The sequence below is a fragment of the Phlebotomus papatasi genome, chromosome 1, assembly GCF_024763615.1.
Source record: "Phlebotomus papatasi isolate M1 chromosome 1, Ppap_2.1, whole genome shotgun sequence".
Lineage (NCBI taxonomy): Eukaryota > Metazoa > Arthropoda > Insecta > Diptera > Psychodidae > Phlebotomus > Phlebotomus papatasi.
The window spans coordinates 29,768,900-29,793,064 of NC_077222.1; the positions used below are offsets into that span (position 1 = coordinate 29,768,900).

The 24,165-nt window shown below is 32.9% G+C and overlaps 2 protein-coding genes across 4 annotated transcripts in view; both read right to left on the minus strand.

Moving 5' to 3' along the window:
• LOC129799621 (glutamate-gated chloride channel) overlaps window positions 1-4,503 on the minus strand; it is a 35,886-nt gene extending 31,383 nt beyond the window's left edge. For all 3 annotated transcript variants that reach the window (XM_055843674.1, XM_055843675.1, XM_055843676.1), the window contains exon 1: window positions 3,993-4,503. The gene's annotated coding sequence lies outside the window, so the exon portion shown is untranslated. The remainder of the gene's footprint in view (window positions 1-3,992) is intronic.
• Window positions 4,504-12,038: 7,535 nt separating this feature from the next.
• LOC129799627 (uncharacterized) overlaps window positions 12,039-24,165 on the minus strand; it is a 33,786-nt gene continuing 21,659 nt past the window's right edge. Inside the window, exons 4-8 of the mRNA XM_055843693.1 lie at window positions 19,115-19,219; window positions 18,775-19,038; window positions 13,695-13,863; window positions 13,481-13,623; window positions 12,039-13,161 (exon numbers count right to left, since the gene is read on the minus strand). Coding sequence (XP_055699668.1) covers window positions 13,045-13,161; window positions 13,481-13,623; window positions 13,695-13,863; window positions 18,775-19,038; window positions 19,115-19,219 — 798 coding nt within the window. The 3' untranslated portion in view covers window positions 12,039-13,044. The remainder of the gene's footprint in view (window positions 13,162-13,480; window positions 13,624-13,694; window positions 13,864-18,774; window positions 19,039-19,114; window positions 19,220-24,165) is intronic.

The following is a 24,165-nucleotide window of genomic DNA, read 5'->3' on the forward strand; positions in this document are numbered from 1 at the left end:
CTGAACTAACAGTCGGCCAGTGGAACCGAATTTAGAATGTAACTAAACTAATTTCAGAGTCAAGGATGTTCAAAACATTTACCCTAAGAATAGAGTCTGATCTGCATTGTTTCACTGAACCGCATCATTACAATAGCTGTGATTGTGAAAGAATAACAGCTGACTAGTCAGTTGTGGACATCTAGCAAATACTTAGTCTAATCCCCAATATAATGATTAAAACCATCGGTCAGCATTAGAAGTTAAAAATAAAGGAATCGTTCTGAAAATAGTTACTTCAGTTACAAAGTATATTGCATGCAATTTTCCACGTACGAGTAATTTGTTTGAGAAAATAACTTTGTACACATGAACTTGAGCTATATCTGCTCATCATAATTTCTATAATTTTAAGTTCAAAGTTTATTTTGGCTTATGGTCAGCAACATTCTCAGTCACTCTAAATATTTATAGTAAGTTATCTATTTATTATGTAAATTAATTATCTAGAGGAAAGTGGGGCTACTTTGAGCTGTGGCACTACATTGTTATGCGACTTTTTCGCATATTTCTAATGGAAACTGGATTTTAACGTCATGTAATGTAAAAACGTGATCTAAATAAAATAATTGTAAGAACTACATTAAGAAATAGGCGAAAAAGTCGTATAACAATCTAACTTCAAAAGCTCAAAGTGGCCCCACCTCACCCTAAATTATAAATAAATTAGAATTTATGAAAATTTTTTTTTCTTTAAAGTAATTATATTAGGGTGTTATAACCTATATTTTCCATGTTTAAACCTTCAAGTTGCGCTTAATATTGAGTAAATGGTGAGGATATGATAGGATTATTGTAGCATTCTCGTTATAAATCAATTTACAAATTTTTATTGCTTAAATTCAAAGAGAGAATAATTGGTATAGGGTAGATGACCCATTTAGTGCCATTACCTTTCATTTTGTTTCAATATTTTAGAAATGCATTATAAAATACTAATTAAATACTTTTATTTTATAAATAAATTTATAATAAAATTTTTTGGAGTATTATGATCTAGCTTTTACATGTTAAAGCCTTCGAGTTGCGCTTAAAATTGAGTAAATGGTGAGGATATGAGAGGATTATTGTAGCATCCTTGTTATAAATCAATTTACTAATTTTTATTGCTTAAATTCAAAGAGAGAATAATTGGTGGGGGAGGCCGGGGTAGAATTAGCCACCAAATGAAATTCTTCATTGGGTATAATTCGTACAAAAATTTTTGTATGAGGCTGATAAATATTTCAATGAATAGGAAGGGAAGTCTATATTTAGAATAAAAAATGGTTTCCTCAGTATTCCTTCGCAAGAAAACTATGGGATACCACTATCTAATACTATACGTGGCTAATTCTGCCCCGGTTTCCCCAATAGGGTAAATAACCCATTTAGTGCCATTTTTATTTTATTTCAATATTTTAGAAATGCATTATAAAATACTAATTAAATAGTACTTTGATTTTTCAAAGTACTAAAATATTGAAAAAATATTTAACACTAAACCTACCGACCGTTTTTGATTGTTTTTCCTAGTACGCTTGGTCATTTCACAGATCGCGGTAGGTACGATACTTAAAAAAATATTCCTTGGTAAAGAGGAAAAAATTAGAATGCAACCACTTAAAAATAGGTATATTACAGTAGAGTTCCTCAAATTTGAACATTTGGAGGGTATAGATGACATTTCTTATTCCTCAAATTTGAGCAGTATTTTCAAAAACGTAACATAAAAGAAAAATTACTTTAGAGATATCAATGTACATTATAGTGAAATAAATGGAATTTGTTGCGGAAGTTCATATAATATGATAATAATGAGGAAACATCAGAGAAAAATGGTTCTAATTCAGACTCCACGTAAAACTTTCTTCACATAACCTCAAATTTTACATTTTGAATTCAACCGTCGTCGTTCAAATTTGAGGAACTCGACTGTACATGCATATTTTAAGAAATTAATAAAGTTTTATAGCGACATTGTACCGCTTAAATGTGTGTTAATTTTAAAAAGTCTTTAAACCGGTCAGTTTGATCGGTCTTAGTAGATTTAGTGTTATTAGTAATAATAATAAATATTTAATATTTAAGAGATTCATTAAAGGAATATGGGAAAATATGAAGTGTTCGAAGTCAGAGTGTATGCGAATCCTGATGACCATGTCACATATAAGATTAATATTAAGATTAATACTTTCTTAACTGCGAGAATGCCAACAAAGGATAGCAAGTGTTTTATCTTGCCTCTCTCTTGTGTTTCGCTCTAAAACTGACCGAATCACAGTTGGAACGCATGGAAAATTGCTCGAATTGCCTGTAATACGATTCACAAAGCAATTAATACAAACAATAATATCTTACTCATCGTATTACTCCACTAGAGTGTACTCTTTCTAACACACGTGATATTCCATTTGAAATTTTGCATACTATATACCTCTCTCTCCGGCTTTTCTAATTATTAATATTAATCTTATATGTAACACCACGGTGAAAGCCTTCCCCTATTTAGCTGGAATACTCATTTGACGACTAAGTTTTAAAAAAAGTCAGTTATGTTAATCTGTCCCGGGTTCCCCTATAATTTCGTCTTGATGTGGTGATAATTGCAAACTCCATTCCTAAATAATATTCATTTAGACTCTGAAACTATAAATTTCAGCGGTGTGTTTGCGTCTTAAATTTTTAAATACCGAAATAAAACAATGCTTAAACACTGTGAACACCCATAACTTTGTAGCAACATCGTAAAAGTAAGAATAGCCGAAAAGAGCAGTGTCATGGCGTTCAATCTGATATATAGCAACATTAGGGCGGGTCATCTAGCCCAACTGCAATATTTAATCCAAATAAATTCAAGATGCATTAAAAGTTTTTATTTTTTTAAACATTTAGTCTTCATCACGTCTCAAAAACGCACTTCTATTAATTTTCATCACACTTCGTATTGGATGTTGGCCAAATGTGCAATATTTTCTAACACACATTTTCATTCTAAATGTTTATTATAAAATAGTAAATTCTCCCACAAATTCACATTAAAAGGCATTGTGCCATACAAATAATTCACCAATATTTTTAGCTCCTTGTCTTTTTGCGTACAATGAATTTGCATGTAGAATGACTATATTATCAGCAGTCGCACACAAATAGATAAATTATGTCTATATCCAGATTTACCAACACTCTGCAAGTTAAATCAGTGGCTCATGACGTCATCAAAGAAAACCTCACTCTAGGGCCATGATTGATTTTTCGTTCGTCGCTGTCCCGCCTTGTGAAAAATTTCGACTGCAAAAATTCACTTGGAACTCAAAACGGGAGGAGACAAAAAAAGGCATATTTTAAAAGATGAAAAATAAGAGAAAGGAACTTGGGAAATACGAAAAAATATTTTTAGAAAACGAGACGTTGAGTGAACTTCCAAGCACATCATATATTTAAGAAAAAAAAGTTTTTTTTTTTAATTACGCCACTGTATAAACACATAAATTTTCAGATTGTCCAATGGGTTAATCGCCAACGAGACGTTTCTTTCTCAAGATTGAGAGATACTGAGATTTTTCTTCACAGTAGCTGAAGTATGGAAAATGTCTGCTAAATTAGTCGCGCGAAAAACTTTAAATATAGCACTAATCACTGACGAAAAAAAAATGTTTTTGATGGGTATTAAGAATAAACTTTCACTATACTAAGGGAGATTTAATCTCGAACTAATATTTTTTTAAAACGAAAAATCAGAAAAAATAGAGCCAATCCCAAAATGTCTGTAGAGATTTGTCCATCTGAATAATTTTAGATGGCGTTCTTTCATCCACCGAAAAAAAACTACAAATCTTTCGCCCGAAAAGAAAAACCCTAATTGAAATAATTTTGTAGCAAAGCGCAACAATCGCGATTTTTCTTCAATGGAAATTTACATTTCTTTTTAAGAAAATAGCTAAAACATTAATATTCTCTTCACTGTATCTTACCTGGTATGAAAAGCACTTTTAATGTATATAATTGTTCAAGAATATAAAATTCACTGTATGGCAAACATTTTGGATACGGTCAGAAAGCTCAACTGGCTTCTAGCGCAGACTACACCTGACTAAAATCGATTTCCTTTTGCCTGGATGCTGCTGCTGCTACCGAATCTGCCACAGCCAATAGCTATATAGCACTCCTCCACCCGTCTATCATTCAGCAACTTCTATGTATCCGATACGCAGGGAACATTTTGAGCTTTACACCTTTTTCAACATTTTCTATCTTTTCTATTTTCCTCATACGAAAAAGATTACTGCCTCAAAGATCTCTCCAAAACTTTCTAAAGTCCCAGAAAAAAAAAGTTCAATGACACTTTTCTCCGCTTTTTAAATGCCAAAACACTGAGCTTTTCTCTTGTTAAAAGTTTTTTTTCCTGGCCCAGAGGACTAGCACACTAGCTTTTCTTCCGCACTCAATCTTTCGCTGTTGGTGGATCTCAGCAGAATGTTCAAAGGGGAGTTAACATCCCCACCGTGTGAATCGATATTCTTTCGGTGGATTCGCGTGCGCATTGCAAAAAATTCAGCGCATGCGATATTGCCCATGGGAAATTATTATAAAAATACATACATAAACTTTCAGCATATCCCGTACCTTTTCCCATTTGCCAGCCACCACGGAATGTCCTATATGTACACAGACAGCTTCTGGTGTGAAAGCTCTCCCATGGTATGTTGCGAAAAAGAAGCACTGTTTGACTTATCAAATTTCCACGAAAGGTGCAAATAATGGTCATGGGGACTTGCACAATATTTACCAAAGAGTATCAATCAAACTGGGCAAACAGAATAGAGATTGTACAGCACTTTGCATTGATACATCATTGATTAATAATGCTTTCCACTATATTTGAGCATAAAGCATACGTCCTTCCACAGGAATCCCCACAAAAATATAATCATTTCCTAATTAGGAAACAGCTTGACGTCATTTTCCTTTTAAAATTCAAATTCGTAACATTTATCACAACAATTCACTCTATGAAAGAATAGGGGCAAATTTATGCAAGTATAGAAAAAAAAATTGGAGCAATAAAAAGCTGCCATTTAACTCCTTAACGATCAAGTTATGCCTGTCCTATTGTCATTTTATCGTTTTATTCCTTTACGACATGAAATCTTGCCAGCCAATTACGGAAAACGCCCTTTTATGATGTTTAAATTCTAAAAGGTTTATATAGGTTAATAGTAATTTTCACCATCCTAGAACTGAACAAAGCCTAATAGATTTATGTTTGGGAAATAAAAGAAATCAATAAGTATGTTTTATATTTTAAATATTTGGACTTATTTACCGATTATAAAACACGTACAGATTCCACAGTAGGTTAGAATGGTTGGAATCAGCTGTCAGATGACGATGACCGCATGAGCACCATTATGGTTCTATTCCAATAAAAAATGAACATTTTTGTTTAGCACTTTACTATTTTCAAGTGCTTCTGCATTATCGACATTTCTTTGTGTTGGTTCCTGTCCCGATTGTTTTCCGCAGTCCCTGCAGTATTCTAAAAATACCAAGCAGTCGTGACTACCGTTTTTTGATCGATCTGTGCGTGATTTTAAGCGCATCCCAAGCAGCACATCTTGGTTATTTAACTGTTGTATAACGTTTTTACAACTTATGTGGTTAAAATAACTGTATTATAACGTTGGCACAACGATAATTTGTGGTTAAGTTATTTTATGCTGCTTGGGATTTACCGTTTTATGATCGAGCTGTGCGTGATTTTAAGCTCAATCTTAACCGTTTTATTATTGAGCTGTGCGTGATTTTAAACGCAAACACAGTAGTTTTATGATTGAGCTGTGGGTATTTAAAAGCGCAATTTCATCCGTTTTATGATTAAGATGTGCGTATTTTTAGGCGTAATCTTAATTGTATTATGATTGAGCTGTGCGTATTTTTAAGCGCAATCTAAACCGTTTTATGACTGAACTGTGCATATGTTCAATCGCAATTTTATCCGTTTTTGTTTGTGCTGTGCGTGTTTTTAAGAGTAATGTTATGTGTTTTTTGTTTCAGCTGTTCGTGTTTTTAAGTGCATTCTTAACCGTTTTATCCTTAATCCATGCGTGTTTTCAGCACAATTTTAGACATTTTATTATTCAGCTGTATGAGTTTTCAGCACAATTTTATCCGTTTGATGATTGAACTGTGCGTGTTTTTAGCGCAATCTTAACCGTTTTATACTTCATTTGTGCGTATTTTGAGTACAATTCTAACGAAATTTATTTAATTTTACTGACATAACATACTGGATTTGATCAAAAATGCGAGTATTGGTCAATGTGGATTGCTAGATATTAATGGACTATACAATAGCTAATCTACTTACATATACAGGGTGGCTGAAAAAAAATGCAACAACTTTCAGTGCGCATAGCTGTCAAACCACTGGCGACAGCGGTTTCATATTTTGCATAGTGGTAGTTCATTTTATTGGCTAAAAGCCTACTAAAGCATTTTCAATAATATTTTGCAAAAGTTTTTTAAACCGTAATGAAACTCAAACGTGACAATTTAATGTCGCTATTTTGCAGGAAATGCGGAAGTAACTATCGTTAGGGCTCTTCAAAACCCTGAATAAACTTATGTTTTTCGAAACATAACTTGGTACAGGGATATTAGTAGCATTTTAAAATGCTTTGGTGGAGGTCTAGAAAAATTGCTTCATCGCTAGTCATCGTCCTTGAAGTGAAGACGCAAATTGAACAAAATCTGCGTCACATCTGCAGACAAACGATCTGTTAGACGCATAGATCGTAAATAACCATGAAATAAATATTGTTAAAGGACCTCTATATGGTACCTTAAAAATCTTGAAAATGCAGAGAAATCGTCGATCCTTATAAAGAAATGCTCGATCGACGAAGGATTAAATTCACTTGCACGTTCATGGTCAGTTCCAGAAAGAAATCGCCAAAAAGAATATGGAACTCCTTCCCAAGAGTTCGAACAGCTCGCGATCTCGCGAAGCCCAGGACGCTTTGCCACTCTTTTTATATAAAAAATATAGATTTATAAATACATGTAAATCACTTAAAATACCCCATCCACCCTCACAATCATAAAAAGTGAAATTAATAAATTTTCAGATAATCTATCTAGGCATTTATTTAATTTTATTTTTTATTCTAAGAATTTATTTATTTGCTTAGGTAGGAATATTTAATTAAAACTCTACTCTTTTGCGCACAAAAATATGCAATTTTGCGATTTTTGTAAATCATGAGTGGAATTCAAATGAGTTACTCCCCTGTTATAATTTTAATTTTTAAGGTTTTCCTTCTAAATAGTATCTTTTTTTCTCCTTGTAAAATTACTTAGAATAACTGGTGCCTCGATATAATTCAATGAACGATATTATAAACTCCAAAAAGATAGATTAGAATTTTGTCAAATAGAATTCGTAGTAATGTTAAACATATTGTGCAGTACTCAACTAGTGTATTTTATTCAGGTTTCTTTGTGAGTCGACTTCGCAGAACAACTTTCAAGCAATCAAGGAAGTAGTTTTAACTTCGTCTTCCCTTTTTCAATGATAAAATCACGTTTTAAACAACTTATAACTCAATTCGCATATAAAGTGCAACATCCCAGAGCTCATGAATGCTTTTGAAAATCAAGATCTTGTTTTAAAATTTATGTTGCAACCAGTCGAGAACCTGTTTTCTTTTACTTTTCGGAGAAGATTCAGTGCAAATTTTAATTTTGAATTCAAAGTTTTATTCGTCACTCTATTCAGGACGTAGCCAAGGATGCAGCAACATATTGATAAGACGAAAAAACTCGATTTTATAAGAAATAAACACTCTTTATTACTACACCAGAAAAATACAGCACTCAAGAATGATTCCTGATTAGGGAATCCTGTATATTTTTGTAAAAATTATTTTGTGTTGATAATTTAACAAATGAGTTCTACAGTCCATCTTCTGAATTAATTGTAACACATCCTTTACGTGCTATAATTAAAATTTTTACTGCACTAGACACAATTTACTATAATCTAAATATTTACTGGAAAATGTATTATTCATCTAATCTCAGTCTAATATTGTGGCAATTTTGCATGTGTCTCTATTTTCATCTATTTCTATGTTATTTTTATCTACAATTTTGTCTGCATGTAAAGGCTATTGTTTTATCATAATATAGTTCGTTATGCATGTAAATAAGTTAAATATCAAATAATTCATACATTTCGAGGAATAATTAAGATAGTCCATAAACTATGTTTAGAAATTTCATTTGAATTTTGTTCTGCGGCAAATTTTCTATAGTCGTAAATTAGAAAGCGCAATAGGTTCATTTATTCGCTTACAAATTGAGGTTATTTTTGGATGTGCATGTAAATTTTAGAAAGAGATTTCTAAAATAAAGCCAATTACAACAACCTTTAGGCACTTAGATAAGGATATGTTGATAAATTATTACCATTCAAGTTTAGTCACTACACAGTCATTTAGCTGAAATAACAAAAATCTCCCAGTAAACCTATTTGCAAATATTAGCAAAGGAGCCTAAAATAAATTCGGAATAAATTATTAATATTAGATTTTATATAATAGAAATATTATTTATACCTCTACAATTTAATATTTTTGAATATTCTTCTGAAATAGACTTAATATGATTTTGACCATTTTTATAGCACAATTCATTTAAAAATTTTACATTAAAAACATGATATTTTTACACAAGCATAGATCCAAATTTGAGAGCAATTTTTCAAAGATAAAGACAAAGACAATGTAAAAAAATAAACTAATTTTTGTTGAAAAATATTTAAATTTAGAAACTAGACGAAAATAAGAAAAACATTTTATTCATAATGTAAACTTATTTGATTTTTGAATATTAAGAGCTTGAAATTCTTTTAATCTTAAAATTTGAAAATTAAGTCTTATGTTTATTAAATCATAAGTCGATTTTAAGATAATCTGCTGAATAACTTGTTTTAATAAATAAAAACCTGCCCAAAAACTTTAAGTGACGCCTCTTTCGAAAGCAATGGCCAAATAATATTTAGGGTTACTGAATTTAAAAAAAAACTACTAACAATTTACGTTAAATCACGATACAGTGTTTTAGAATGAAAATAAAAATTTTGTAACAATAATAAATTTCCGATCATATAAAAATTCACTAGGTTGTTCCATAATGAGTTGAAAATTTTTGGAAATTTAATAAATACGGATTATGACCTGTATCAGAATTTATTCCTTCTATAGCTTCACACTACGTTTCGGGGATGTTTGTCCCCTTCTTCAGGTTTACAAATTTAATATCAAATTGAAAATTTTTTAACGCTGTATTTGATAGATTTAGATCAGTGCGGTTTTCTCTGTAAATGATTCTCTTTCAATCCTTTTGAACACACAAACTCAAAAAACTTTTGAGTTTATTAGTTGTTTTCTGTCATTATAGAATGAATTAGCAAAAAATACCAATACAAAATAAAAGCCAAATTAATAACGAAAAGGCAACCGAAAACCCCAAATTTGCAATCTACGTAGTTTTGAAGATATCTCATGAAATGTGTACGAAAATAGGAAAAAATGTACACTAAGACTGGTCGCATTTTTAAGAGCTAATTTCACCCCCCTGATTGTATCCTCGATTGCAGCTAATCAATTTTTCATTATCGGTAACGATTCTCTTCAAAATACCTCTTTTTCACTGGAATTATAGCAATGATTTGAAGACCGAAAAGCAGTTGATTAGATTTGTTCGGATAAACGGTATGGGATCTTAAACATACTGATTGTATTAGGGCCTCGACAGACCTGAGGATTAGCCGAGAGACAGCTTAGCGTAATTATATTAGAAATAATGGTTAAATTACATTTCCATCATTTTTCACTAAGTCGTTTCTCGGCTTAAGTCGTAAGTGTGCCTAGGGCATTACTCTAACTCTTCCGAAAAAGCAGTATATTATCTTTCAATATTTTCACTTCCAAAAATTTCCACCGTACCGCCCCTCCCCTCCTCTCCGGCACGCTGCTTATCCATATATCCATCTGTCCGTCCGTCTGTCGCTAGCTCTAGAGGCCAAACGGTTAGAGATAGCGACTTGAGACATTAAGTGGACCCCTCCCCATAAGTCGATCGAATTATTAGGATCATTAACATGCCCCTCGTTTTCCCCCATCCCTTCCCTACCCCTCCAAAAGGCAGTTGAGATTTCTTCTTACTCTTTTTTTATTTTAAAGATAATTTTATACTCTTTAAAACGATATACCCGTTTTTGTATTATCTGCTCAAGTTTTTTTGTAACGGTATTTTGAATTTTTTTTTGAAAAAATATAAAAATTATTTTTTCTCAAAAAACCCATTCTCAAAAATTTTCATTTTATTACTGTTGATCATTACTGAAAAGGCGAGCTTCCACTTTTGCGCTTATTTTATTTTTTTTTTAAATATTTAAAATTTCATAACATTTTCAAAAAAGAAAAAATACCAGTTAAACTCAAAATTTTGAGTTCAACTTTTAAGGGAATACAGTACTCCACAATACTTACAAACAGTTAAAAAATCAAAAATTTTCGATCTCCCGTTTTTGAAAAAAAATTTTTTTTGATTTTCAAATAAAAATGCCTTTTATTGACAAAAATAAAGCTTTAAATCATATTTAATAAATGTACTAATTATGTTTTTTTGTTTACTTTAAGTTTCTCAAAAAAAAATTTGAAATTTTTTGGATTTTTTTTGAAAAATTAAAAAAAAAATTTAGTTCCGGTTAAAAAAAATCAACATTTTAACACGTGTGTCAAATGTATCTTAAAGTTGGAAATTTGTCAATAAAATACATTTTCTCAGGTCTGCATGATCGTGGATGGCTTTCTTCCACCTCTTGAAATCTGGAAAATTTTCATCTGGTTGAGCCTTATTACTAATATCGGTCTTCAAAATTCTGCAGTATTTCTCAGTCGGGGAGACTTCCAGGATGCAAGGCGCGTTTAATATCTTTTTTCACATATTGCACAATGTTTTTACTGAACCATTCTAGGGTGGCTTTAGGACAATGACCTGTTGCCAATTTTGGCCAAAAAAATGTGGCGGGATCTCATAATCTTGGTTGAGAGGCAGAACTCGCTTATAGAGACACATTTTAATGTAGATTTCCTAATTCATCCTGCCCATTGTAAAAAAAAGATCAAAAAGTGAGACTCAGACAGAAGAATAGATATCCATCCTTCTCGGGAATTGTCGTACTTCTTATACCGGAAGCTGCTAGCCACAAATATGCAATTTTTGACAAAAATTTGCTCCCAATGTATAGAGACCTTAATTCACTTATAGCCTTTACAGTCTACATCTACACACTAGAGAAATTTATGTCCAAATTGAAGCAAATTCCGTACGCTTGCGTAGGGTAAACTCTTCAATATGGACACAAATTTCTCTAGTGTGTACAGGCCAATAAGGACAAACAATTTTGAAATTTGGGAAAAACTAAGAAAAAAAGCCTTTTTAAGTGACATGTATCATTCACTCATGGCGGATAATGCCTTTTTTCTTTTTGAGTTTAGAATTCTACGTCAACTGAATACGATCAAGTATTAAGGGCAATGATGCTGTCTATTGATTTACAAATAAATTAGGTGTGATTATGTAAGAATCGCACCTAATTTTAACGATATTTGAAGTCAACTGCATTTCATGGCTATTATGCTCTTATTTAATTGGCTGTTTGTTGAGTCATTTTGAAATTTGGGAACCGTGTTTTCGGGTTTTAAGTGACACACTTTACCTTCTCCCAAAACATCAAAATGAAACTTACGGTCTTATGTTTCACGCATCCACGAAGAAACATTTCAATAAAGCACGAATTTGAGCATACTTTAGTATATTTCTTTCCAATTTAAGTACAGTAGACTCTCGCTCAATCGGCTCTTTTTCAATCGAACGAAAAATTTTGTTGACAATTTTCACGTTTAATTATGAAGCTAATTTGCTCAAATTCGCTGTAGTTCTTCCTATTTTATTGTGATTCTTTATAATTGAGCGCTTTTTGTGGAATTTACAAAGGCTTTGACGCCCAAATCTATCGCTAAACCGGATGACATTTTGCCCCAAATGTCCAATTGAGAGAGAGTCTACTGTAATTTCATGTTCGGTACCTTTGAACTAAGCGTTTGCTAACGTTCTAACTTCCTTGTAGTGTAAAAAAAACCGTAACTCATTAAAGAAACAACCAAATTAGTCATCAAGAGGCGTGACGTAAATTTATTTTTGGGCGGAGCTTATTTGTAAAGTGCAAAACTACGTCTGATAAACAATTTTTTTTGAAAAGGTCTCAAATTATTTTGAGATATTTCAATTTTTAAGCTCTTAAGTAAAAAATCACATTTTTTTAATTATAAATTTTAATTCCTATTAATTTAATTTTGGAATATTTTGCCTTTAAAATTGTGCATTGCATTTCTATTAAATCTAATGTTAAATTCACTGTAAGTATCCTTCACAAGGAATCAACCGTTTCTGCAACTATGGTATATTTGTACAGTAATCAGGACGGAACATTGTCCATTGCAAACCTGAATTGTTTTTTTTTTTGCTTTTTTGTTAAATGAAACCATGTGCCCTGTCTATAATGTAAGTGAACTAATAATACAACTTAAATAAATATCCCAATAGGAATGTTATTTTCAATTAAAGTGTTCCTGAATGACCATTTAGCTTTACCTACACTCACGACAATACACCTTTTAAGTACAGCTTTTGTGTTGTGACTGTTAAACTTGCTGAAAAAATTATAAAATTGTGCTTTCAAGATCCCATGGTGTTTTAATTTAAATTAAGGATTTATTTAACTCTGCGATTTTCTTCGTAGGGGCTTTATAGTGAAGAAAATTTATAATTTAAATCGAACAATATTTTAAATCATAAATCTTCATCGCAATTTACTAGGAAAAAAACGCAAAGTCAAATAGCTCCCTAATTTTCACAACAGTGACCATTCTCTTTAGGAGAATAGAAGCTATTTTAAATTGGTCTTCGGCCGCTACGTTGTGCTAAAACAGAATCACTGTTCTTCAGCTCCATCGCCAATTTGTATCCCAATTCAGGTCTACGATCGCGGCCTTCAACCATTGCTTTCACCTTGAAATTTTTCCACGATTCACCAAGAAAAAGGATAAGAGAAGAAATTTTATTGTTGTGAATGAAAAGTAAGTTCGATATATGAAACACCATCAAAAAAATTCACGCAATAAATGGATTATTTTTACATGGGAAAAAAACCTACTAAAAAAAAAGAAGCAAAAAAAAAGTTTCATTCTCAATAAGGCCAACTATAAATAGTCCATTGATTAATAATGCGAAAAAAGGGAAATAGTTCATGTTTAAAAGTGTCCAATAAATCCCTCAGAGACAATAAAAAAATAAGTTATATTTTTAACCTTGAAAGAAATAATTTTACCTCTCGTGATTGTACAATAACTCCATTGTTGGTGGAAACTGTTTGCCTCGTACTCTCAATGTCCTTCAGGTCAACACCTCTGCAGCAATCCTCAATGAGAATGGTCCTGTAGCCAGCAGAAAGGGCGTCAGCGGCGGTTGCACCTGAAAATGTCAACTCGAGTAAATTGCTACGCCCACCGCACATCCGCATTTTCATGCACAACATCACCTACCAACGCAAACATCAAAGGCCAAACCGCATACATAAATATCCGTGATACCCTTTGTCTTCAGCTGCGAGCAGAGGGTTGTATCAGAGAGCTTCTTATTGTCCCAGAATACCGAGTATGAATCAACCTCTGGATTTGTACCCTTGTAAACTTTGATGCTATTTTCAACAATCTGATCCAATTAAAGTACGAGAAAGGTAAATTGTAAAATTAACCCAAACTTCTAACTGATGAAATACATTTTTTTATGTAAATTCTGAACAGATTAACATTTTCTACACAGCTTTGAATAATTACAACCAGTAAAACTTTATTTAAAAATTTATTAAATTAGTAAAACACTTTTCTATTGTTCGAACTACTCAAACAGAACAATATAAGAATTCCCCGGTTAATTGACCTCTTGAAATTTCCATCTTTATCTTTACCCTTCGATGCTAAGCTTTACCCTTGTAAGCTTGATCCGTCTGAGCGTTACTAGACCTAGAGACCAAACGGTGGAAGATAGAGATTTGTCACCATCGAAAAACCATCCCATAAGTCAACCCTCATATCATTAGAACCTTCATATAGATTCACATAGTTTCCACCTCTCTCTTCCCAACCAAAACCGTATTTTTCTGGAAGATTCGTTCACATAACAACGACCCAGTGCATTCCTTTTAATAATTTGTCAAGGTCAAACATTAAGGCAGTGTGAAAGGCTTATTTCTGAACCATATTTGGGAAACTTAATGATTCATTCCAAATGTCTTGGAATCCCAAGCAAATATGAATTCCGATGTGTCGAAATTCCGAAAAAAAAAATCCCAAAAGCAAAAATCTCGAAAAGCTTAAAGTGCCGCAAACTTAAAATCCTGAAATACCAAAATTCCGAAATCCAAAATCCCGAAAGCCAAAATTCCGAAAGCCAAAATCCCGAAAGCCAAAATCCCGAAAGCCAAAATCTCGAAAGGCCAAGGGGTTACTCATATTGAGAAACCCTCGTCAATTGTCCGAGAAACGCTTCGCGAAACCCGAGAAACCAGAAACCCTTGTCAGAAAAAATGGGAATGAGTTACCCCTTGCGAAAGACAGAATCTCAAATGGTTAAACTCCTGAAAAAGACAAAACTATACGGAGGATAATATGTATAGAATAATTTTCCAATACACGCAAAATTTCTCTTCGCTCCAATGAGCGTTGGTGCAAACGCTGGAGAATTATTACACATTTTTAGAATTCGAGATTTTGTCTCTTACTTAGAAATTTTAACTTTTCAGGACTTTAGCTTTTCTGGATTTTGGTTATTAGAGATTATGATTTTCGGGATTATTCAATTTCAGTTCCAATTTATTTTATTTAAAAAACCACTACAAACAGGGTACAATCCTCTTGCAAATGCGTGGGAAGCAAATATGCAAAAGAAAATAAAATTTTAAAAGAAAAAGAAGAAAGAAAGAGTAAAAGGAAAGAGAAAAGCAAAGAATTGAGAAAGAAAAAAATGTCACTAGTCAAGCCCAGTCTGGAAGTGTCCAAGGATTCCCCGTGGTGCCGTACGGGCCTCACGGGGAAGAGAGTTATATAATGAAACTCCCCTGACGAATAACGTTTTATATAATGTGTCCTACTCAATGAACCCCCGAACCCTTGGCGAACCCCCCCCCCCCTCGTCAAAAAAGAAGCCAGGTATTCCGGGGATCCCGTCGATATCAGGCGGTGCAGGTAAACAAGGGCACGCATCTGAAGGAAGGATGGAAAGTCGCATGCGACAAACACGTCCCTATGCGGAGTAATGTGATCACGGAGACCCAGAGCACAAATGTACCTTATGCAGTTATTAAAGGCAACTGTTAATTGATGGATCGTCTCAATATCCGCCAAAAAGAATTTTGGATTATAGATTTTGAGATTTTGGTATGTGGAATTCCGCTTTGGGCTTTTAGGTATTTTCACTTTTCGAGACTTTGACTTGTCGGGATTTTGGTTTTTCAGGATTTTGATTTTCGAGATCCCGGTTTCCGGGATTTTGGCTTTTAGGGATTTTGACTTTTCAGGACTATGATCACTATGATTTTTCGATATTTTAAGTATTTGAGATTTTGATTTTCGGGACTATGGCTTTCAGAATTTCGGCATGTGGAATTCCGGTTTTCTTGGTCTTAGTCAAAATCCCGAAAGCTAAATCCCGAAAATAAAAAACCCCGAGACCAAAATTCCAAAGTCCAAAAAAGTCAAAATCCCTAAAAGTTACAATCACTAAAACCGGGATCCCGAAAATCAAAATCCCGAAAAGTCAAAGTCATGAAAAGTGAAAATCCCTAAAATCCAAAGTTTTTGTTCGGGATTTTGATTATTCTTTAGCTTTTAGGGATTTTCACTTTTCAGAACTTTGACTTTTCGGGATTTTGTTTTTTCGGGATTGTGATTTTCGGGATCCCGATTTTTTGGATTTTGGCTTTTCGGGATTTTGACTTTTCTGGACTTTGGAATTTTTGTCTCTCGAGATTTTGATTTTCGGGATTTTGACAAAGGCGATGTCTAGAAAACGAAGAGGGTAAAGTCTACATCCTGTGTTACTAGCGTTTGAGATACATGGGAGGATATTTCTGGGCGACCTTGTTTGCCCTATCTCCGTTATTAAAACCTCCCAACTTGGGAGCCTTACCTTTACTTTAAGGATACTAAAATAAAGCCCTAGCATGTACGAGGATGGGCACAATTGCCCGACTAGTCGCAATACTTAGGCCTGCTTTGGCACAACCTCAACACGCTAATAGTAATAATAATAATACGGTAAGTAAGGCAAGTATCGCCCATAAAGGTTTAAAAAAATATTTTTTGAAAATTACACTATGCAACACGATTTTTGGCACACGGATCTCATATGGTACGTTTGGTAGAGTCGAGTCCCCTGATCAAGAATCTGTTCTTGGTTTTTCTCCTATACGTCACAATTTTCTTTAATTAATTTTTTTTTGTTTTGCTGTTTTGACACATATTACCAATTATTCCTCCAGTTCTAGTGTACAGAACTTAACAAATGGGCAACCGTTGGAAAGGTATAGTTGTGTTTCAACTTGAAAATTATGTGATATTTTTTCAAAAAATCCTTGGGGGCGGAAAAACTAAAATTTCTCAAAAATGACCTAAGAAAGCAACTTTTGAAAAATCATATAAACTAAACTAAACTAAATATTAATGTACTCTCTTCAGCACACAATAGACTCCACTTAGGACTACATTTTTACCATAGAAGACATCCTGCTCCGATACCTCTAAATGCCTTATTTTTTGATTTTTGTCATATTCAAAACTCATGAAATCTTGCAAATTTTTGCCAAAAAACTTATTTTCTCAACAAACTGATGATGATATCGTTATTTAATATTATTTTAAGCAATTTGAAGGTAATCGATCTTGAGGGTCAGGGAATATTTCATAAAATTCGGAAGTCCGAACATTTGACAAAACATTAAGCGATTCACCATGAACTTTGAATCTCAATTGCTTTAACATAAAATATGTAACAAAAAACAAGGATTAGGTAAGGAATTGTCTACATCTCAAATAGGGCTTAGTTCTATTATATCAGCCCTTATACCGTTTTTGTTTTATAACAGTATACCGTTTTTTATTTTATAACAGAACTCTTTAACATATCCATTAACAAGTCCCTAAATTCATTTCTCTACAAATTAGTTTTTTATTAGTATTTTTTTTTCATAAAATACATATAAAACATATTTTCTGTTTAATTTTGCCATTTCTATACTTTTTTTTTATTATTCTTTAAGATAATATCTTCTATGTAACTCTTGTGAGTTATTGGCTTCAAAAGAATTGTAGTGATTTACAAGAGTATTCTGCCAACACAATGTCGTGTTTGCCTAAATAACATAAGGAGTAAAAGTTTTCTGCAAAGGTCACCCCATACCCTACCATTCCATCTACCCCTTGGAATTTTGAAATATTCCTACTTTAGTGATGTTTTTTCAATGTCAGGAAATCGAGCTTTAATTTCAAAGTGCTCTATCTGAGTCCTGTATTATTTAATGAAAGATATTTAATTCCAGTATGATCCGAATGTTAACCTGAAGAGGCTCTAAGTCTAAGTTTTGTATTTATTCCTAAAATTTAACCGTTGATGACTCAAAAAGTTATTTGAATCCTTAAAAATATTTAGCCGGAAAATTTGATGATAAAAGATCAGCCTAAATAATCATAAACTTTGAATTTAGTTTCATTGATTAGCGGTCATTTTCATAAATTTCCTTTAATGCCAAATATTATTAGGCTAAGTCTTTAACGAAATTACTTAATGAAAATGCTTACAAAATGATCATAAATCGTATAACCAACTAAAAATTCGTATAAAGTTTGTACGTTTTGACAAACATTGTTCGTTATCATAACTTGACAAGCATTTTCTATTTCTTTATGAACATTTGTTCGTAAACACTTAGAAAAATGTGCGTAAAATTTTGTCATTTGTACATAAAGTTTTGTCAGATAAAAATATACGAACAATTGTTTGTAAAGGAACAAAACATGCTCTTCAAGTGCTCAAGTGACGAAAAATGTTTGTGAAAAAAGCATAAACTTTTACGAATTTTTTAGTGGATTATACGATTAACAAGAATTTTATAAAGGCTCAGTAATTTTACGAACAATTTTACGAAATAAATTTTTTTCAGTATCATTTTGATGTTAAATTGCATTCGCTCCTGTATATTAGGTATTTTTTGTATTTAATTAACCGTTTCTCTGATTTTATTGAACCAATTTAATTCTCTATTAAGAAAAGATTGAAGTACATTGCAAAACCGGAAATTCCCTTGTACTGCTGAAGTTCGTTAAACCGACACCAGATGTGCTTTAGGATCAATGTAAGGAAATATTTTTAAAAAAAATCATTTTTTGACAATTTTAAATCATCTAAAACTTTTAAAATTTAGTTCTATATTTTTTGTTTACTAAAAAAATTTACAATTTCACCAGGATATTTGATATTAAACAAAAATCAAGCAATCAGCTAAATTTCACAACCTGTTCAATAACTCTTAAAACCACCCTTTTAATTTTTGAATATTACAATACGTACTTTGAGATCCTTATGTAGCTCTGCACCCCAGGAATCCTGCACACAATGACGTGGCCAGAGACGCTGCTTCATGGGCGGAGGTCCAGCAAAAATGACTGTATCATAAACCTGAGCATTATCAGCATCAACAGGGCTGGAATGGTGCAAAGGGCGCTTTTTCACATTATCAATGAATGAAACATGATCACTCGGATGCCAATCCAGTGAGTAAAATACTGTATCGAAATCCACGGTATCCAATAATTTGTTAACAGGAGCCAATATCTAAGAAATATAGGCAATATTTCAAAAGTCTAATTGTTATCTTAACCCCATAAAGATTATTCCTTTCTCACATTACCTCAAGGCCATTCTGTTGTGCACTGCAATTGCTTATGTTTAGGGAGCCAGTGATAAAATCATTCTGCACATCAACAATGAGGAAAGCATTTGTCGGTCGTACAATCTACAAAAGGCAAGAAGAAGACTCTTGAAAAAATCCTCATTAAACTTCATCAGATTGTGCAATGAATGCCTTTTGAATTTATACACTTCACCACATAATTGCTCATTATAGCCTTAGAAATAGTACCTCAAGTGCCCTTTTTGTATCAGATAATCTTTCTCATAGAACGAATCCTGTTGGGAATAATCTTCCTGGAAATTTTACTAAATTATATGCACAAAAATACTTGCAAGTGAAGTGATGTAAATGAAGGGTTCGATTTGCTCTATTTTGGATAGTTGCCAAGAAATCAGAACATATTTCAAAAGTTCATAGGTCATTTCCTGGATTAGATTGATACACTGGGAATTGCGTAATGCGTGTTCAGCAAATTTGACCTATCGACATGTGTTGAAGTTGTTAAGGTAGTCAATAAGAACAGATAACAAACACAGGGTGGTATACCAAGATATATTTTCCATAATATTATAGAGAAATTGTCTGTGATACTTTCAGCAATTGTGATTCGAACAACGGTTAACCGGTTTCGAAAAACCGGTTAACCACCCTATTTTGGAGACGGTTTCAAAACCGGTTTTTAGAGATGAAACCGGTTTAAAACCGTCTCTTTACAAAAATTTTAAAATTTCTCTTAAGCAGCTAAGTTTATTTCTTGAAAATCAAGATAAACTGCAAAATAATTCCTTTGATTTAGAAAAGAACCTGAAGTGCAAAATGATTCTAAATGTAATTTGTAGTATGGTATAGTTGTTAATAATATATGAAGGATAGTAGTAATGTGAAATTAGTTCAGGACTTCTTCACTTGAAAATATTTTGTCTTTTAAACTTTAGGTAAATATTTACAAGACTAAAAAATCAATTGTATACTGAAAAAAATTTAAACGATTTAGTACAATATTGTAAAATATTATTTTATGTGGAAAAGTAACAAAATGTTTACCTATCCCTGTCTTCATATTGGTGTATTTTACTACATATTTTATTAGACCCAAATTCACCAAGATTGTTACATAAATTCTTGTAAAATTTTTTGTCAAAATCTTGTATTTATTAGTTTCTTAACCGATGAAATAAAACATAACAAAAGTTTCTTTTTATTTTTATTTTTTTTTTTTCAAAATGCCTACGGATTTTTTTCTATGAAATTATTTGTGAATTTTGTGTAAATTATAATCATGATTTTCATGATAAAGGGACAGATAATCCTAACCGGCTTATGTAGGTGAGATTCTTAACGTGAGCTAACTCGGAGTGCATGCAAATTCGATTTAGAGCTGAAGTTGGGAGACGCCATTCAGTTATCTTGAATCAAATTCGTGAAATTATACAAATTTTGTATTTAAACCAAAATATCAAGGATTTGGATGAACTGATAGAAAAGTGATCTATGGATGAAATGTAGACCAGAATGTTCTCTATAATTTTCCCATAGAACATGATCTCATCGATTACTCAGAAGCCAAGATAAGCGAGGTTTTTTGTTTCTTAACTCGTTTTTTCATCCAGAGTTCCCCAAGTAGTCATTTGTTGAGCTTCAACTATTTCAAAGAATTGTTGTATTTTGTGGGACTTTCCATTTAAAACCCTATTTTAAGTGTCTTGGTGGAGTAGAGGCAGTCAAATTGGCATCTGAGTGATTTCAAAGCGTTTTTATGGGAAAAATCATTTTTTTCACACTTAAACGGCAAAATCGGAGTGATAGCGTAGTCTGAGCGGAAAATGATGTATGGACGAAATGTAGAGACAAATGTGTTCTACAATTGTGTCGAAGTAATCATCAAAATCGGTTTAGCGACAGTCGAGATAATTGAGGTTATGTGATATTGAAATTGGTTTTTCGACTGTGGCGCCCCTGGTGTTGGTCCCACGAAGTTCAAATATTCTAGAAAGTTGTAGCATTTGGTGAGATCTTTCGTTTAAGCCCTCACTCATCAAAATCGGTCACATAGAACCGGAGATATGATTTTTTGAATTTTGTGAACTTTGACACCTCATATCTCCGGTTCTGTTTTAACCACAGCGCGCATACGCACCATTTTGGAAACGTCCTAGACTGGACTACAACATACTAAAATTTCATTAACTTGCACAATGCCGTTTTTGAGAAAAGTGACTTTGAATTTCGATGAATTTTGACGCTATCACAGCGCCACCTGTGGTGACTTTTTGAACTTCCATCTGAAAGTGCTCATCGAGACGAAACCAAAAAGGTAAAATTTAGGTCGCTATGTTAATTAGAACCGGAGATAGAGGCCGGTCAATGTTCGAACTTTGACCCCTTATAGCTCGGGTCAGGGGTTATGGATCGACTTAAGGTTTTTTTTGTTTGATAGGTATAATCAACGGCTACAACATACTAAATTTTCAGCCCGATGCACAATGGAATTTTTGAGTTATTTAACTTTTAAGATTTAAAAATTTTCTTTTTAAAAAAAGCGCCCCTAGCGGTGGTTTTATGAACTTGCGATGTTAGAAGGGGAAGTGGCATTTCACGAGAGCTTTCCAAAAAGCCCTCACTTTTTAAATTCTGACAATTAGAACCGGAGTTATGGCCATTTTAAGAAATTTTTTTTGGACCCTTATAGCTCGGGTCAGGGGGGTCGGGGGACCTTAAGTTTGGTATTGATGGAAAGCTCTAAGGCCCAGCTATAACATACTAAAATTTGAGTCCGCTGAATGCCATAGGGGCGGAGCTATTGAGAAAACAAAAAAAGGGGGGTCTTCAAAATGGCGGAAGGAAGGGTGGGGGTGGGGGGTCTATGCACCAAGTTGCAATTTTCACCCGATATATAACCTTTGCCGAAAACCGCAAGTCGATATCTTTTTTAGTCTCGCCTTTAAACACTAGCTTTGAGTATCTAAACTTGCGATTTTTGCAAAAAGCTGTCTTTAAGCAACCTGGCCTTTGGAATGACCTTCAAATATTGTCAAGAGAAATGCCACATAATAGATTGAGCTTTATGTTTAGGCAAATAGAAGGATCAGGGTATAGCTCACAAACCGAAATCTGGGCGATGGAGTCTTCGAATTTTATTGTTGTGGACCATGTTAAATGCATATTTGATTTGTGTGACGTTTTAAATGGAATAGATAAGAGTTTACGATCTACGTTTGTCAAACATTTGTTTACTGAACTGAACTGTTGCATAAATACTCTTTAAATCAAAATTATTTAGTATATACGGATGGCTCGTGCAATGGTGATCAGATAGGTGCGGAAGTTTGGGAGAGCAAAACAAATTGGGAGACATCAGTGCGTATACAACCTCCAGCTACTAGCTATACAGCGGAGCTAGTTGGTATATTTCTGGCTCTGCAATGGATCTGTGATGATCTCCCAAATGACAGTCAGGTGTACATTTTCACACAGATTCAAAATCCTCGTTAGAATCCATTAAAAGGGGTAACACTAATGTAACAAATAATGAAAGCAGACTAATGGAAAAAATTCAAAAGCTATTGTCTAATTCTTTTGAAAAAGCCATCGAGATCACATTTATCTGGGTACCATCAGGGTATTCTGGTATAAATGGGAATGAAATTGTAGATCGCCTTAGTAAAGACGCTGCAGTTTATTTGACGAGTGCCTCAATCTACAGTACACCTGATGATTGGTTCAGCAAGCTAAAACTCGATTTTAGCTTGCTTTTTTTATATTTTTGCGAATATTATTTTTCTTCTAAAATTAAGTTTGACATGATTTAACTAGTCATAGGATTTTAAAAATAAAAAGGAAAACTCTTTCGGTTTGTTCGTTAAAACATACAGTATAAAATTCTTTTTTTTTCATTTTCCAAAATCTAGAATAAATGTTTTAAGTATTTCTTCATTTAAGATTGTCAAAAATGACAACGTTTATAACCAATTTATTCTAAAAAAAAAAATATATTGTATGAAAAAAGAGCTATTTTTATGGAAATCTACATTGCATTAGCTTTTCCACGGTACAATATTATTGGAAAAACTCCCAGTCATTTTCCTGCACTTTAAAATTTCCTGAACTATTTTAAATACAAAAAAGAAAGCAATAAAATATATAAGTTCTAAATTAACTGAGAAAAGGAATATATGGTGGATGCCCCATTCAATGCCACTTTTAGAATTTAATTGCTTATAATTTTCTCATTCTTCAACCAAACGGCTTAAAATTTTGGTTAAATGTACCTTAAAGCTATGCCTTACAATACATCTAAGTGATTTTCCATAACTTTTTTCCAAAGTATCTAAAATAAACAATGTTTATAATTATGCAAAAATCTCCATTTTATGCCACTTTTCTACATTTGGTGCCACTTGAGGATCCATTCAATGCCACCTTTTTAAAATGAGTATTTTGTTTCCTTATAAAGTAAATGATTATGTAAAAATCACACCTCATAAATTTAGCAAAGAAAATAATAATAAAATAATTTAAGGAATTTAATAAAAAAGATAACAATTTGAAAATAATAGGAGCTGTTTATTTTCTGATGCCTTTTTTTTTATTTTTTACAATGCTTCTTCAAGTTCTGTTTTTTTTTTTGTTTTCGGACTTCACTGAGTTCCTCCTTTTTCTTTTTTTTTCCTTTTTGACTGCCTCTCTTGCAACTTTTCTCTCAATTTTATCCTGTTCATTTTTTTATTTTCATAATCTTTTTTTTAAGTCCACCCACTTATCTGAGGTAATTACCCTTGGGATATTTTCCTGATCATGCCTCCTCTTCTGTGGTTCTGGCCATTTAACTTCATCAGGATGGTCTTTTATTTTTGAAGCCTCTCATATTTTTGGAAGGCCTTCAATTATTTGTTGAACAGTGATAAGAAGGTCATCTCTTCCCACTGGAAAGCCGCGCCTGGCACGTTGGAGGACCCATTCCATAATTTCTAACTAGATTTCCTTACCGAGGAAACACTGTCTTCCTCCATGCTCACTGATTCCACGAGGTATTTTCTCCGACAACTTGT